The 17,417-nt window shown below is 43.0% G+C and overlaps 1 protein-coding gene across 1 annotated transcript; it reads left to right on the top strand.

Annotated features, from left to right (window-relative positions):
• Window positions 1-268: 268 nt before the first annotated feature.
• LOC117505735 (P2Y purinoceptor 14) lies at window positions 269-5,493 on the top strand. The gene is made up of 2 exons (XM_034165287.1): window positions 269-367; window positions 4,152-5,493. Exon 2 carries the CDS (start codon window positions 4,154-4,156, stop codon window positions 5,180-5,182), a length of 1,029 nt encoding a protein of 342 aa, XP_034021178.1. The 5' UTR covers window positions 269-367; window positions 4,152-4,153; the 3' UTR covers window positions 5,183-5,493.
• The last annotated feature ends 11,924 nt before the right edge of the window (window positions 5,494-17,417 follow it).

Below are 17,417 nucleotides of genomic sequence, written 5' to 3'. Positions count from 1 at the left end.
AGCAAAGACACAAAGACACACAGACCAACAATGTCCCCAGCAGCTTTTTGACTGATTTAAGATGTTCTTGTGTCAGTGTGCTTTGACCCTTAACCTCTGCTGAGGATTTTGTTGTTGGTTTATATGGAAATATGAAGAATAACAACAAACAACTTCATCCACATCCAAACAGACTCAGACTGAGCGGACAGAGAAGAGAGTGAAGGGGCGGGGCCACAGAGCTCCTCCTCTTCTGAGGGGTCAGCTGTTTGACAGACAGACAGACACACACACATACAGACTTCTGCAGGACGACAGAGAGGAAGTGTTTGTGTCCTGACACACAGCTCATATCAGAACCACGAGAGGACAACACACTGTCTGTGCGGTGAGTCCCTCAAACCTACAGACACACAGACAGACAGACACACACAGACAGAGACAGACACACAGAGACACACAGACACACAGACAGAGACAGACACACAGACAGAGACATACAGACAGAGACAGACACACAGAGATTCACAGACAGACAGACACAGACGCACACAAACAGGGACACAGACAGAGACACACGTCTAAATTTATTTATTCAAGACGGAACGGCCACAGTCGGGCGGGAAGTTAAAGGCGATCGGAGTTTAAGAACTCCTTATTTCACATTCATGATAGCTGCTCGAGTGATTTTCATTATTGAAAATTGGCATATTTTACCATTCACTATTTTCAGGGGTGGACTGATCGAAGGTTTTGCAGACACGACACTGACAGAGAAAAAACAGGAAAAACACACGTGCTGACGTGGACTTCTGTATTTTTGTTTTTATTCTGTCTTGAATTTGCAGGGTTTTGTTTATCATCCCGCCCTACAGAGAAAATTACCAAGACTGCAAAAATGATTTCCATCATGCCCATAATTCACACACACAGAGACACACAGACAGACAGAGACAGACAGACAGACAGAGACAGACACACAGACAGAGACAGACACACAGACAGAGACACAGACAGAGAGATACACACACACAGACAGACACAGACACACACGGACAGAGACACAGACAGACAGGCAGAGACACACAGACAGAGACAGACACACAGACAGAGACACAGTCAGACAGAAAAAGACACAGACACACACAAACACAGGCAGACAGAGTCATACAGACAGAGACACAGACACACACAAAGACACACACAGACAGAGACAGACACACAGACAGAGACAGACAGACAGACAGAGACACACACACAGACAGAGACAGACACACAGACAGAGACACAGACAGAGAGATACACACACACAGACAGACACAGACACACACGGACAGAGACACAGACAGACAGGCAGAGACACACAGACAGAGACAGACACACAGACAGAGACACAGTCAGACAGAGAAAGACACAGACACACACAAACACAGGCAGACAGAGTCATACAGACAGAGACACAGACACACACAAAGACACACACAGACAGAGACAGACACACAGACAGAGACAGACAGACAGACAGAGACACACACACAGACAGAGACAGACACACAGACAGAGACACAGTCAGACACACACAAACACAGGCAGACAGAGACACAGACAGAGACACACACAGACCAAGACACACACAGACACAGACACACATAGACAGAGACACACACAGACATAGACAGACACAGACAGAGACACACACAAACACAGACAGACAGAGACAGACACACAGACATAGACAGACACAGACCGAGACACACACAGACACACACAAATACACACAGACAGAGACACACACAGACACACACAGATACACACAGACAGAGACACACACAGACACAGACAGACAGAGAGACACACAGACATAGACAGACACAGACCGAGACACACACAGACACACACAGATACACACAGACACACAGACAGAAACACACACAGACAGAGACACAGACAGACACACACACACACACACACACACAGACAGAGACAGACACACAGACAGAGACATACATACAGACACACAGAGACACACAGACAGAGACACACAGACAGAGCCACATACAGAGACACACAGACAGAGCCACAGACACACACAGACAGAGCCACACAGACAGACAGAGACAGACACATAGAGACACAGAGACAGACACACAGACACACACAGACAGAGACAGACACACAGACAGGGACACAGACAGAGACAGATAGACACACACCCACAGACAGACACAGACACACACCGACAGAGACACACATGGACAGAGACAGACAGACAGAGACACACACAGACAGAGACACAGACACACACAGATACACAGACACACACAGATACACACAGACACACAGACAGAAACACACAGAGACACAGACACACACACACACACAGACACACACAGACAGACACAGACACACAGACAGAGACATACAGACAGACAGACACACAGACAGAGACACACACAGACAGAGACACACACAGACAGAGACACACACAAACAGAAACACACAGACAGAGACACAGACACACACACACACACAGAGACACACAGACAGAGACACACAGACAGAGACACACACAGACAGAGACACACAGACAGACACAGACACACAGACAGAGACAGACAGACACACAGACACACACACACACACACACACACACACAGAGACACACAGACAGAGACACACAGACAGAGACACACACAGACAGAGACACACAGACAGACACAGACACACAGACAGAGACAGACAGACACACACACACACACAAACAAAGTTGTGTTTTTTGAAATTTTTTTTTTTATTTATATTATAAAGTAATTAATTTTGGACTTACTCCTTTTTTACCCACTCGAGGTCATCACATCAGATCTGATATGGATCTGAATGTAGATTTGGCTCAGGTTTACACCGGCTGGGCACGGGGGGGTGTTCTTGAACCAGGAACCTTCGCTGCCCTAATCAGCATTCTAAAATACTGAGTGCAAATCTGTTAGGCATCGGATATTTTACCGGACCCAGCAAACTTACAGCTAGCAATATTTTGCCGGATCTCCTATCTGACTGGCTAATTCAAATGACATCATCGGTACAAGAACCTGTGATGAAATCAGCTCCAGCAAAGTTGAACTGGACGATATTTCGCCGTACGTGGCTTGCGCTTTTTTGCTGGCCGTCTAAATGTATTTATTCAAGATGGAACGGACGCGGTCGGGCGGGAAGTTAAAGGCGATCGGAGTTTAAGAACTCCTTATTTCACATTCATGATAGCTGCTCGATACTGGTGATTTTCATTATTGAAAATTGGCATATTTTACCATTCACTATTTTCAGGGGTGGACTGATCGAAGGTTTTGCAGACACGACACTGACAGAGAAAAAACAGGAAAAACACACTGTATTTTTGTTTTTATTCTGTCCTGAATTTGCAGGTTTTGTTTATCATCCCGCCCTACAGAGAAAATTACCAAGACTGCAAAAATTATTTCCACCGTGCCCATAATTCTTTTCACCGCGTGGTGAAAATTGCCGGTGGAAATAATTTTCAACACACTGTGGAGAGAATTTCGGGCACGGCTATACCACGATTTGAGCTGCTTTTACTGTTCGAGAATCCCTCCTCCAGTAGGTGATTTTCTGTTCCGATTCAAATGACTTTATGGCACCCAAAACGGCATTTAAAGATGAAAAATTTGCACCAACACTAAATAAACTCTACGATGATGTCATTTGAAGTAACCAATCAGCGAGGAGATCCGGTTAAATATCGCTAGGTGTGTATTTGCCATGTCCGGCAAAATATCCACTGCCAAACTGTTAAGAATGTGTATTTTTTCCCCACTGATTTAAAGATGGAGGGCTTGTATGGAAGACAGGCAGTTCACATGACCAGCTCAATCTCACTTTTTCTATGATGTCGTTCAAAATGATAGCTGTGATGTCAGGAACACGCCCATATGTAATGTGGTTGTGGCAGACAGTCCGTTGTTACCTTGGAGAGGTGGGGAAGGTCTGGTTGTCTGTTCGGGTGATCATCGCCCGGGTGGGTGGTTCAGTTCTGCGGTGACACTCTGCACCAGACGTGAGGAAACTTGATGCCATTTTTGAAACCATTTTTAAAGTCGCCCACGGTGATGTTACAGCCACAAAACAAAACTTTCACCAAACATTTGTCTTCACAGGTATGGACTATCTTAACTCCACCCACCACACCACCAACCAATCAGACTTGAGCAGCGTCTTTACCCGCCAGGTCCTCCCGGTGCTCTACGCTGTGCTCTGTGTGGTGGGCGTGTCCCTGAACAGCGTGGCGGCCTGGATCTTTTTCCGCGTGTCCAGTGACTCGGGCCTGGTGGTCTACCTGAAGAACATGGTGGTGGCTGACTTCCTTATGCTGGTCACGTTCCCCTTCAGGGTGGCAGCTGAGATGGGCCTCGGTGGGTGGCGCCTTCACGTGGCTGTGTGCCGCTACAGCGCCGTGCTCTTCTACTCCTCCATGTATGTGGGAATCCTCTTCATTGGCCTCATCAGCCTCGAGCGCTACGTCAGGATTGTGCATCGCTCCTCCTCCTCATGTGCGTCCAGGATGGGTGGACCGTCGTTGCAGAACATCCTGCAGAGCATCAGCTTTGCCCGGGTTCTGGCGCTGGTCATCTGGAGCTTCCTCCTTCTCTGCGTCCTGCCCAACGCGGTGCTCACCAGCCGGCCGGCCGACGAGGAGAACGCTCGCCGCTGCATGCAGCTGAAGACGCCACTGGGTGTCCAGTGGCACCGGGTCTCCACTCTCTTCAGCGTGGCCCTCTTCTGGGTGACGCTGCTGGTCCTCGCTTTCTGTTACACCGCTATCGCCTGGAGAGTGTACTGCTCCTACCGCCAGGTGCGCCGGGATGGCAGACATGTTTGCCGCAAGTCCAACCGCAGCATCTTCAGCATCCTGGCCGTGTTCTTTGTGTGCTTTGTGCCATACCACGTCTGCCGTGTGCCGTACACCCTCAGCCAGATGCCGGCGTCAGACTTTGGCGAAGCCGCCCGCTTCCTCTTGTTCCAGGTGAAGGAGGGGACACTCTTCCTGGCGGCGTTCAACGTTTGCTTGGACCCAGTCATCTACTTCCTGATGTGCCGCACCTTCAGGGAGTCCCTGCTGAGGAAAGTTATAGGACAGGAGAGGAGACAGAGATCGCCGAGCGGCGCTCAGAGTCTGAGCAACATTTAGGAGGAGACTAGGAGAGGAGACAGGAAAGGAAACAAGAACAAGAGGAGCAGCAGAGATAAAACCAGAAAGGAACCAACAAAGAGAGTGATGAGGAAACCTGAGAAAGTGATGAGGAAAGCAAAGGAAGAGAGGAAACAAGAAAGGAGGAGACAAAACAGGAAAGGAAATAAGGACAAGAGGGTACAGGAGAGGAGAAGAAATAAGAAAGGAGATGTAGCAAAAAAAAATAAAAAATAAAGAAATAAAGAGGATGGAAAGAAGCTGGGGAGAAGAAGAGAAAAAACAGGAGCAAAGAGAATAGGAAACAAGGAGACAGAATAAGGAGAGAGGAGAACCAGGAACAGAGAGATGTGAGGAAAGGAGATAAACAAACATAAAGAAACTACCAGCTGATAAGGGAAGGAGAAAGGAGATCTCTCACAATGCTAACATCTGAGATAGGAAGAGATAAAAGAGAGCTAGGAAGCAAGGAGACATGAAAGAAGGACAGAGACAAAATAGGACAGACGATAAAAGGAAAAAGGAAGGAAACAAGGAGGAGAGGAAACAAAAATTGTTGAAAAATGAGAGGAGATAAGGAGATAAGGGTCAAGGAAAGAGGAGAAACAAAGAGCAGACAAGGAAGGAAGGGAGCACTGAGATGAAGTGAAAAGAAGGGAAGATTAGAAAAACAAGAATTTGAGAAATTACAAAGAAAAAATAAGCAAGAGAGTAAACATAAATAAATTGGCAGGATTGATTGAGTTCATTTTGTAAAATCAATGTAAACACAGAAGCGTGAATATATCAATCATACACAGACGACACAATAAAACATAAAGCTTATTTCCACTGTTAGTTAACCGCAACGAGGAGAGGATGAAGGACAGGAACCAAGGAAAGAGGAATTAAAAAAATGCAGCAACTGAAGAAATGAAAAAAGAGAGATGAGGTGAGAAAATGAAGGAGAAGAGAAGATGAAAAGAGGAAGAAGAGTAAATGTCAAAGGAGACGAAGAGATGACAGTCTGTGGAAGTGAAACTGTACACTGAACATCAAAGCATCAAAATGAACAAAAAAATTCATAACCTTTGACATTTAGTTCTTTTTCACATGACGTATGACTCACTGCTTACAAATCCATTCAAACAGCTGTTCTGGTTCTGGTTCTGACAGCGTCTCATCTCTTTTCTTCATTGAAATCTGTATTTTCACAGTGATTTTTCTTCTTCTGACTTTATATATTATTTGACTTTTTCTTGTCATTTTTCAGTGTGCAGTAACATAATTTTATGAATATCATAACTTCATTCTTGCAAGACAATTGCACCTTTATTGTCATTTTTGTGAATTTTATCTTAACCTCTCTTCATTTAAAAAGAACTTTCGATAATTTCATAAAACTTTTTACACATATACTGTTTTATTTTTGCAAAGTGACTTTTTTTTTAATGAAAGTCAATGAATGGCAGCACGGTGGTTTAGTGGTTAGCACTGTTGCCTCACAGCAAGAAGCTCATGGGATTGATTCCCACCTGTGTCCTTTCTGTGTGGAGTTTGCGTGTTCTGTTTGTGTGGGTTCCCTCCCCATCCAAAGACATGTAGGTTAGGTGGACTGGAGACTTTATCATAGTGCGTAGGTGGGAATGTGTTTGTTTGTCTGTATGTGACCCTGTGACAGACTGGTGTCCTGTCCAGGGTGAACCCGAGTCACACCCTCTGACTACTGGGATAGGCTCCAGCCCCCCATGACCCTGAGTTGGAGTAAGCAGTTGAAGATGAGCAAGCAAACACTTTACTTTGTTTTAGTTTTGTATTATATGTTTGTTTTGTAAATTATGAATTTTTCATTAAAAAAATACACTTTTATTCTTCTTATGTTGTCATCGTAAATTTGTCTTTACTTTCTTTTCTAAAATTGAATTCTGAGGTTTTTGTTTGTAAACGATGTAACCTGCATAGGACTGTCATCCAGGCCACGGAAAGTATTTGCAAAAGATGGAATAGTCCATGATTTGCAAATATTCTTTCCATTGTACAAATGGAAAACTGTTGTGGTTAGGGGTCTGGACGGGACCGGACTGTTCAGGAACTGGCCCCAAATGCAGGGAACAAGGAGGAGAGCGGGTGAACGAAAGGAGATTTATTCACAATAACTTGTAACAGAAAGAGTCAATTCATCAGGAAGCCTGGAGAGTGCAGATAGGGCCCACTCCAAGCTGTGGAAAGCTGTGAGCTGTGGTGCACGTGTGACACAGTTCAGGACACAGTTCTGCTGCAGCGCTCTGATTAGAGTGGCTCAATTAAGGCACTCTAGCTCTGATCGCCTCTCACCCCCGTCTTTTATGATGAAATAATGGTGAATTTATGTGGAAATGATCGTTGTACAAAAGCTTCAGATGTCTGTCGCTGAGATAGATGATGACTGGAGGCAGTTTGAAGCAGAAACAAGGTGATAATCGGCGAAATGCTGCTGAGCCCCGAAATGACACATGTGCAGTGAAGGCAGGGCGGACTGCTTTTAGGGGGGACCGTTCGGTCTCCGACACCGGACCATCCAGTGGAGTGAAACATATGAATCAAAAATTGACGGTCAATGACGACAGTCACACATTAAGCCATTTTTCTGTACAGCTGATATGTTTGCTCCAGGAAACATCCTTCATACTGTCACAAAGTTGTAACTCTGACAACAAAAAACATAAAACACACCAAACCAAAATGTCCTGTCAGTAATATATTCCATGAGCCAGAAGTCAGTTTTGACCTAATCAGTATCACTTCAGGGGACTAAACCACACTTAAACCCCCGTCACACGTAGAATCCAGAATCATGCAGAATGGCGTCAGAATGATGAACTGGCACACATCCGAAAAGTGTTGGCTTCCAGTTCCAAAACATTCTGGCAGCCATCTGCGAGAGTCCACGCAGTTGGTCAAAATTGGCCGGTGGCCCCGAGTATGATGCAAATATTCAAAACCCTCCAGGCACTGTTGAGATGGGACACCTATCTGACAGTGGTCCATGTGTAATCTGAGGACCATCTGACCGCAATTTACATATTCTGATGGCAGCAAAACAGGATCTGAAAAGATTTGAGCGCATACAAGGGAACCTCGAGTTGGATCTGGCAAAGCCTGCTGGTATGACCTGCACGCGCCACGTATAATAATGTCCACCCCCCACCCCCCCTGCCCGGAGCACAAGGAACTGTTGAAATGTATGGGGTACGCTTCATCATTATAATAATTATGAATTATTATCATGTACAGTGAATGTGAACAGCGGCTAACAAACCAAAAGCACTGTGCACTACTGTGCGCACGCTGCCATGAATCTGAACAGGCTGTTATATCCATAATAGACCTTACAGCACAGATATTTGTCCATTCCTTCCCATGGGTGACATAAAGAATGTGAACTATTGTCTTGATCATATCTGTATATAACACAGGTGCCTCTCCATGATGCGCAGTAATGCGTCATTGCACGCGTCAGGCAGGGAGCTGAACGGATCTCACTGCTGAAATATATGATCACCTTCTAACTCTGTAGAAGATATGACATGGAACTGTTGTGCCAGGCAGTGACAGTATTAATAAACACAAATCTCACCTCCAACAGCGGTCCAGGAGTGTTTCACAGCGCGGGCGTGGAGCCAGACTGCAGCCTGTGGTTAAAATCCTCTCACCTGGCTCCTGTGTGCTGGAATCAACCATGCAAAAATAAATCCTATGTGATAATCCAACCATCACAGTGTCCACAGTTGTGTTGTGCTCCTGAAGCGAGCAACAAAGAAAAAGTTCCCTGGAAAGGCTGTGTCTGACGCACGGTGTGACTACGGGCCCACTGCCAGCAAACTTTCAGCAAAGCTGTCCAGTGGCGCGTGTGCTTAGTGGCTCATGCAGCATTATGCGCCCACCCCCCCCCCACACACACACAAAAGTTTGCAAATTAAACATCAACATGCACAGGAGTCAATCCCAATCACATGACTTGCATTATTACACAGTTATAAACAACTGCAGAAAAAACAATGGAAGAATAAAACTGATGGACAAGTTAAAAATTTTTTTCTTGGTTTTTACTATATTCACACAAGAAAACTGCAGATGAATTCACAATTCACTTTGGTGTGAACTTGTTGTGTGGGCCGCTGAAGAGGAGGTACTGCTGGCCGACCACCAGAGGGCGCCCTGCCTGAAGTGCGGGCTTCAGGCACGAGAGGGCGCTGGAGCAACCGGGAGTGACAGCTGTCACTCATCAACAGCACCAGCTGTCACTCATCTTCACCTCAAACCACTTCACCATAAAAGCCGGGCAGCATCTTCACCTCGCTGCCGAGAAATCGTCTACCTGTCAGGTAAACCGCTCAGCCTGAGTAAACACAACAGTAGTAACGTCTTTGCTTCTGTGTGTAACATTACTTTTGCAGACGAACCTGTTTGTACGTAAGGAGTAGTCATGTGTTGGGGAGTTGGCATACTCCGCTCCTCGGTTGGGGACTACTAAGTATACCAACAGGATCTGCACTTAATTCTGGAATATTGTGATTAAGAGGTGGAGGTGTTTCCCACCCTCTTCTGACTGTTTGCTGGGTGTTCACGCACCCACCATCACCTGTCTGTTCTTTCTGCCAGCAGTACCAGATCTGACAGCCGGAGGCAGTGGCCACCTGGGGACTCAGCGCTTGGTGGCTCCGGGGTGCTCCAGATCCGCTGGCAGTGGAAAGCGTGTGGGATCCGGCTCTTCTCTGGACAGGCGTCTTCTATCCTCGAGCCTGCCCACACGTCACCTTGAATTATTGAGTGCTGTTCTAAATTGTGTTGTCTGTTGTGGACATTCACAACATTAAATTGTTGTATTTTGGCTTATTCCATTGTCCGTTCATTTACGGCCCCTGTTGTGGGTCCGTGTCCCTACACTTTCACAACAGAACTACAGTCAGATCTGTCAGTATTTGGACTGTGATACAATTTTTTGCAGTTTTGTGTTACGTGTCGGACGCAGCCCGGAGAACCGACCAGCGTTTGAAGGACCCAGTATAAAATAAGCAGAGCACGGTACAAAGGATAACAGAGTTTAATGAACATAATCAATCAATCAATCAATCAATTTTTTTTATATAGCGCCAAATCACAACAAACAGTTGCCCCAAGGCGCTTTATATTGTAAGGCAAGGCCATACAATAATTATGTAAAACCCCAACGGTCAAAACGACCCCCTGTGAGCAAACACTTGGCAACAGTGGGAAGGAAAAACTCCCTTTTAACAGGAAGAAACCTCCAGCAGAACCAGGCTCAGGGAGGGGCAGTCTTCTGCTGGGACTGGTTGGGGCTGAGGGAGAGAACCAGGAAAAAGACATGCTGTGGAGGGAAGCAGAGATCGATCACTAATGATTAAATGCAGAGTGGTGCATACAGAGCAAAAAGAGAAAGAAACAGTGCATCATGGGAACCCCCCAGCAGTCTACGTCTATAGCAGCATAACTAAGGGATGGTTTAGGGTCACCTGATCCAGCCCTAACTATAAGCTTTAGCAAAAAGGAAAGTTTTAAGCCTAATCTTAAAAGTAGAGAGGGTGTCTGTCTCCCTGATCTGAATTGGGAGCTGGTTCCACAGGAGAGGAGCCTGAAAGCTGAAGGCTCTGCCTCCCATTCTACTCTTACAAACCCTAGGAACTACAAGTAAGCCTGCAGTCTGAGAGCGAAGCGCTCTATTGGGGTGATATGGTACTACGAGGTCCCTAAGATAAGATGGGACCTGATTATTCAAAACCTTATAAGTAAGAAGAAGAATTTTAAATTCTATTCTAGAATTAACAGGAAGCCAATGAAGAGAGGCCAATATAGGTGAGATATGCTCTCTCCTTCTAGTCCCCGTCAGCACTCTAGCTGCAGCATTTTGAATTAACTGAAGGCTTTTTAGGGAAGTTTTAGGACAACCTGATAATAATGAATTACAATAGTCCAGCCTAGAGGAAATAAATGCATGAATTAGTTTTTCAGCATCACTCTGAGACAAGACCTTTCTGATTTTAGAGATATTGCGTAAATGCAAAAAAGCAGTCCTACATATTTGTTTAATGTGCGCTTTGAATGACATATCCTGATCAAAAATGACTCCAAGATTTCTCACAGTATTACTAGAGGTCAGGGTAATGCCATCCAGAGTAAGGATCTGGTTAGACACCATGTTTCTAAGATTTGTGGGGCCAAGTACAATAACTTCAGTTTTATCTGAGTTTAAAAGCAGGAAATTAGAGGTCATCCATGTCTTTATGTCTGTAAGACAATCCTGCAGTTTAGCTAATTGGTGTGTGTCCTCTGGCTTCATGGATAGATAAAGCTGGGTATCATCTGCGTAACAATGAAAATTTAAGCAATACCGTCTAATAATACTGCCTAAGGGAAGCATGTATAAAGTGAATAAAATTGGTCCTAGCACAGAACCTTGTGGAACTCCATAATTAACTTTAGTCTGTGAAGAAGATTCCCCATTTACATGAACAAATTGTAATCTATTAGACAAATATGATTCAAACCACCGCAGCGCAGTGCCTTTAATACCTATGACATGCTCTAATCTCTGTAATAAAATTTTATGGTCAACAGTATCAAAAGCAGCACTGAGGTCTAACAGAACAAGCACAGAGATGAGTCCACTGTCCAAGGCCATAAGAAGATCATTTGTAACCTTCACTAATGCTGTTTCTGTACTATGATGAATTCTAAAACCTGACTGAAACTCTTCAAATAGACCATTCCTCTGCAGATGATCAGTTAGCTGTTTTACAACTACCCTTTCAAGAATTTTGAGAGAAAAGGAAGGTTGGAGATTGGCCTATAATTAGCTAAGATAGCTGGGTCAAGTGATGGCTTTTTAAGTAATGGTTTAATTACTGCCACCTTAAAAGCCTGTGGTACATAGCCAACTAACAAAGATAGATTGATCATATTTAAGATCGAAGCATTAAATAATGGTAGGGCTTCCTTAAGCAGCCTGGTAGGAATGGGGTCTAATAAACATGTTGATGGTTTGGATGAAGTAACTAATGAAAATAACTCAGACAGAACAATCGGAGAGAAAGAGTCTAACCAAATACAGGCATCACTGAAAGCAGCCAAAGATAACGATACGTCTTTGGGATGGTTATGAGTAATTTTTTCTCTAATAGTTAAAATTTTGTTAGCAAAGAAAGTCATGAAGTCATTACTAGTTAAAGTTAATGGAATACTCAGCTCAATAGAGCTCTGACTCTTTGTCAGCCTGGCTACAGTGCTGAAAAGAAACCTGGGGTTGTTCTTATTTTCTTCAATTAGTGATGAGTAGAAAGATGTCCTAGCTTTACGGAGGGCTTTTTATAGAGCAACAGACTCTTTTTCCAGGCTAAGTGAAGATCTTCTAAATTAGTGAGACGCCATTTCCTCTCCAACTTACGGGTTATCTGCTTTAAGCTACGAGTTTGTGAGTTATACCACGGAGTCAGACACTTCTGATTTAAAGCTCTCTTTTTCAGAGGAGCTACAGCATCCAAAGTTGTCTTCAATGAGGATGTAAAACTATTGACGAGATACTCTATCTCCCTTACAGAGTTTAGGTAGCTACTCTGCACTGTGTTGGTATATGGCATTAGAGAACATAAAGAAGGAATCATATCCTTAAACCTAGTTACAGCGCTTTCTGAAAGACTTCTAGTGTAATGAAACTTATTCCCTACTGCTGGGTAGTCCATCAGAGTAAATGTAAATGTTATTAAGAAATGATCAGACAGAAGGGAGTTTTCAGGGAATACTGTTAAGTCTTCTATTTCCATACCATAAGTCAGAACAAGATCTAAGATATGATTAAAGTGGTGGGTGGACTCATTTACTTTTTGAGCAAAGCCAATAGAGTCTAATAATAGATTAAATGCAGTGTTGAGGCTGTCATTCTCAGCATCTGTGTGGATGTTAAAATCGCCCACTATAATTATCTTATCTGAGCTAAGCACTAAGTCAGACAAAAGGTCTGAAAATTCACAGAGAAACTCACAGTAACGACCAGGTGGACGATAGATAATAACAAATAAAACTGGTTTTTGGGACTTCCAATTTGGATGGACAAGACTAAGAGACAAGCTTTCAAATGAATTAAAGCTCTGTCTGGGTTTTTGATTAATTAATAAGCTGGAATGGAAGATTGCTGCTAATCCTCCACCCCGGCCCGTGCTACAAGCATTCTGACAGTTAGTGTGACTCGGGGGTGTTGACTCATTTAAACTAACATATTCATCCTGCTGTAACCAGGTTTCTGTTAGGCAGAATAAATCAATATGTTGATCAATTATTATATCATTTACCAACAGGGACTTAGAAGAGAGAGACCTAATGTTTAATAGACCACATTTAACTGTTTTAGTCTGTGGTGCAGTTGAAGGTGCTATATTATTTTTTCTTTTTGAATTTTTATGCTTAAATAGATTTTTGCTGGTTATTGGTAGTCTGGGAGCAGGCACCGTCTCTACGGGGATGGGGTAATAAGGGGATGGCAGGGGGAGAGAAGCTGCAGAGAGGTGTGTAAGACTACAACTCTGCTTCCTGGTCCCAACCCTGGATAGTCACGGTTTGGAGGATTTAAGAAAATTCTTCTAACATAACAGTGCTGTGAAAAATATAAAAGTGCGCGGTCTGGCGTGGTGGATTTCGGTGCGCTCCCAGCAGCGCTAACGGTCCGGAGCCAGAACTGGTTCGGACCCAAGGACCCCGCCGACACCCCCCAGGTGGCCGTGACAAACCGAGTCTGTGAATGAAGAAATCATCATGTGAGTCCACACTCTACACACAGAGAGACCGCTCAAAGGTGTACAAACAGCAAACACTTCCTGGCTTAATTACTAATCAGCTTCCCACCCTGCAGGCATAGAACACCCTGTTCACAAAACTCCACAGCAGTGGAAGCTGATTAAACGACTACATACAGCTCAATATAATAAGGTGTGAGGGACACCACATTTACTGACTGTATAAATGTTAGTCACAAAATCTAACGTACCTCAGGAAGTGTGCTGACGAGCGTGAGACCTCACCCCCTCCTCTTTCACAGACCATGCATCAAACCTGGACGTTCTCTGCATCCACTGATGATGAGATGGCTCTAGAGACGACGATCTCACCCGTCTGGTCACAAGGTCGAGTCTCTGGCAAATACACACTGTGTACTCCAGTCTTAAATGCCACCATGTTCCAATCCATGTAGATGCACCACAGCTGTGAGTCCTGACGAGCCGCAGGTGATCAGGGTGAGGTCCTGATAAGCTCAGCTACACAGCCACTCAGTCCCAAATGCAAGCCACCTGGAAGGAAAAACAAAAGACAGAAACAAAAAGGCAGCCAGGCCCCCCAGCCATACAACAGTTTTGCTTCTGTATGTAACCTTAATGGAGGTGAAATAAAACAATGCAGATCATCATGTTACTAGTGTTGTTGACTTTGAGCCTTAGTTCAATGGATGCAGAGTTTTTACGTGGAGATGGTCAGAGGTCCATTGTTTTTATGTAGCGATAGACCAGACAACTTCATTTCACCAAGTTCTGGTTGAAGTACACCTCCATTCCGAGAACCAGCTGAGACTGGATGTAGTTCCTGTCTATGTACATCTTCAGATGAGCATGGCTGCACACTGCCCCTAGTGGTTGGATTGTGTCTAACTGTCATCAATCAAGAAAATCTATTGAAATCTTATACTGATAACAAATACAGGTACTGAGTGATCCTTCTCCCTCAGCCTGCAGCTGACCTCTGACCTGGTGGGGTATGTGCCCCCTCCTTTTTTACGATGTCCTGTCTTTTTCCCACTGATATCTATATAACCCTGATATCTATATAACTATGATCTCTATATAACTATGATCTCTATATAACCCTGATATCTATATAACTATGATCTCTATATAACTATGATCTCTATATAACTATGATATCTATATAACCCTGATCTCTATATAACTATGATCTCTATATAACCCTGATATCTATATAACTATGATCTCTATATAACTATGATCTCTATATAACTATGATCTCTATATAACTATGATCTCTATATAACTATGATCTCTATATAACCCTGATCTCTATATAACTATGATCTCTATATAACCCTGATATCTATATAACTATGATCTCTATATAACTATGATCTCTATATAACCCTGATATCTATATAACTATGATCTCTATATAACTATGATCTCTATATAACTATGATCTCTATATAACCCTGATATCTATATAACTATGATCTCTATATAACTATGATATCTATATAACCCTGATATCTATATAACTATGATCTCTATATAACTATGATCTCTATATAACCCTGATATCTATATAACTATGATCTCTATATAACTATGATATCTATATAGTATTGTAGTTCCTAGGGTTTGTAAGAGTAGAATGGGAGGCAGAGCCTTCAGCTTTCAGGCTCCTCTCCTGTGGAACCAGCTCCCAATTCAGATCAGGGAGACAGACACCCTCTCTACTTTTAAGATTAGGCTTAAAACTTTCCTTTTTGCTAAAGCTTATAGTTAGGGCTGGATCAGGTGACCCTGAACCATCCCTTAGTTATGCTGCTATAGACGTAGACTGCTGGGGGGTTCCCATGATGCACTGAGTGTTTCTTTCTCTTTTTGCTCTGTATGCACCACTCTGCATTTAATCATTAGTGATCGATCTCTGCTCCCCTCCACAGCATGTCTTTTTCCTGGTTCTCTCCCTCAGCCCCAACCAGTCCCAGCAGAAGACTGCCCCTCCCTGAGCCTGGTTCTGCTGGAGGTTTCTTCCTGTTAAAAGGGAGTTTTTCCTTCCCACTGTCACCAAGTGCTTGCTCACAGGGGGTCGTTTTGACCGTTGGGGTTTTGCATAATTATTGTATGGCCTTGCCTTACAATATAAAGCACCTTGGGGCAACTGTTTGTTGTGATTTGGCGCTATATAAAAAATTGATTGATTGATATAACTATGATCTCTATATAACTATGATCTCTATATAACCCTGATCTCTATATAACTATGATCTCTATATAACCCTGATCTCTATATAACTATGATCTCTATATAACCCTGATCTCTATATAACTATGATCTCTATATAACCCTGATATCTATATAACTAATATCTCTATATAACCCTGATCTCTATATAACTATGATCTCTATATAACCCTGATCTCTATATAACTATGATCTCTATATAACCCTGATATCTATATAACTAATATCTCTATATAACCCTGATCTCTATATAACTATGATCTCTATATAACCCTGATCTCTATATAACTATGATCTCTATATAACCCTGATCTCTATATAACTATGATCTCTATATAACCCTGATATCTATATAACTAATATCTCTATATAACCCTGATCTCTATATAACTATGATCTCTATATAACCCTGATCTCTATATAACTATGATCTCTATATAACCCTGATCTCTATATAACTATGATCTCTATATAACCCTGATATCTGATTGGCTCGCAGGTTCTGCAGACGCTTACAGTTTATTAGAACGTCTATGTCAAGTAATAACTGAGCTGATTCTCTTATTTCCTTATTTCTGTTCTCCAGATAATCTCACCTTCATCTGTGTCTGCCATCATTAACTATTTGATTTATTTCCTTTCTTTCATTACTTTGACACTTTCTCTCCTTCTATTCTCACTTACTCACTGGGACAAATACTCAGCTATAAAAATAGTGATTCTTTAATCAAAGTTTATATATATATATATATATATATATATATATATATATATATATATATATATATATATATATAAAATGTACCATATCATGAACAAAAGTGAAAAAGACGGAAGTGGACGGATAACAAAAGTCATGATGGATAATATAGCAAGAGTGGATTTTTTTTTTTTTAAAGTTGCACTGAAAGAGTAAAAGAGCACTTAAGTAGTTACAGGAGAGGTGTTTTTTCTTTGTAATGTGAAAATTTATGACACACAGCTCTGTGAACGTCAGCGTAATATTAAATATTAAATATTAAAGCTCATAGCTCCTAAAGGTCCAAAACGCACAAATGTCTTCAAATACTTCGTCCAACACAAAACTCAACATGTGGCTACACACAAGCCGCTTATTATTATTATTTGAATTCTGCGCTTCATAAACGTGTTTTAATGTGACAGGATCCGGATTCGGGGACCCCCCCCCCCCCTCCCCCTCCCGGTTTTCCGTCCG

Source organism: Thalassophryne amazonica, unplaced genomic scaffold, assembly GCF_902500255.1.
Source record: "Thalassophryne amazonica unplaced genomic scaffold, fThaAma1.1, whole genome shotgun sequence".
Taxonomy (NCBI): domain Eukaryota; kingdom Metazoa; phylum Chordata; class Actinopteri; order Batrachoidiformes; family Batrachoididae; genus Thalassophryne; species Thalassophryne amazonica.
Note: the sequence above shows the minus strand (reverse complement) of the source record. Positions and strands in the feature narration are given on the sequence as shown.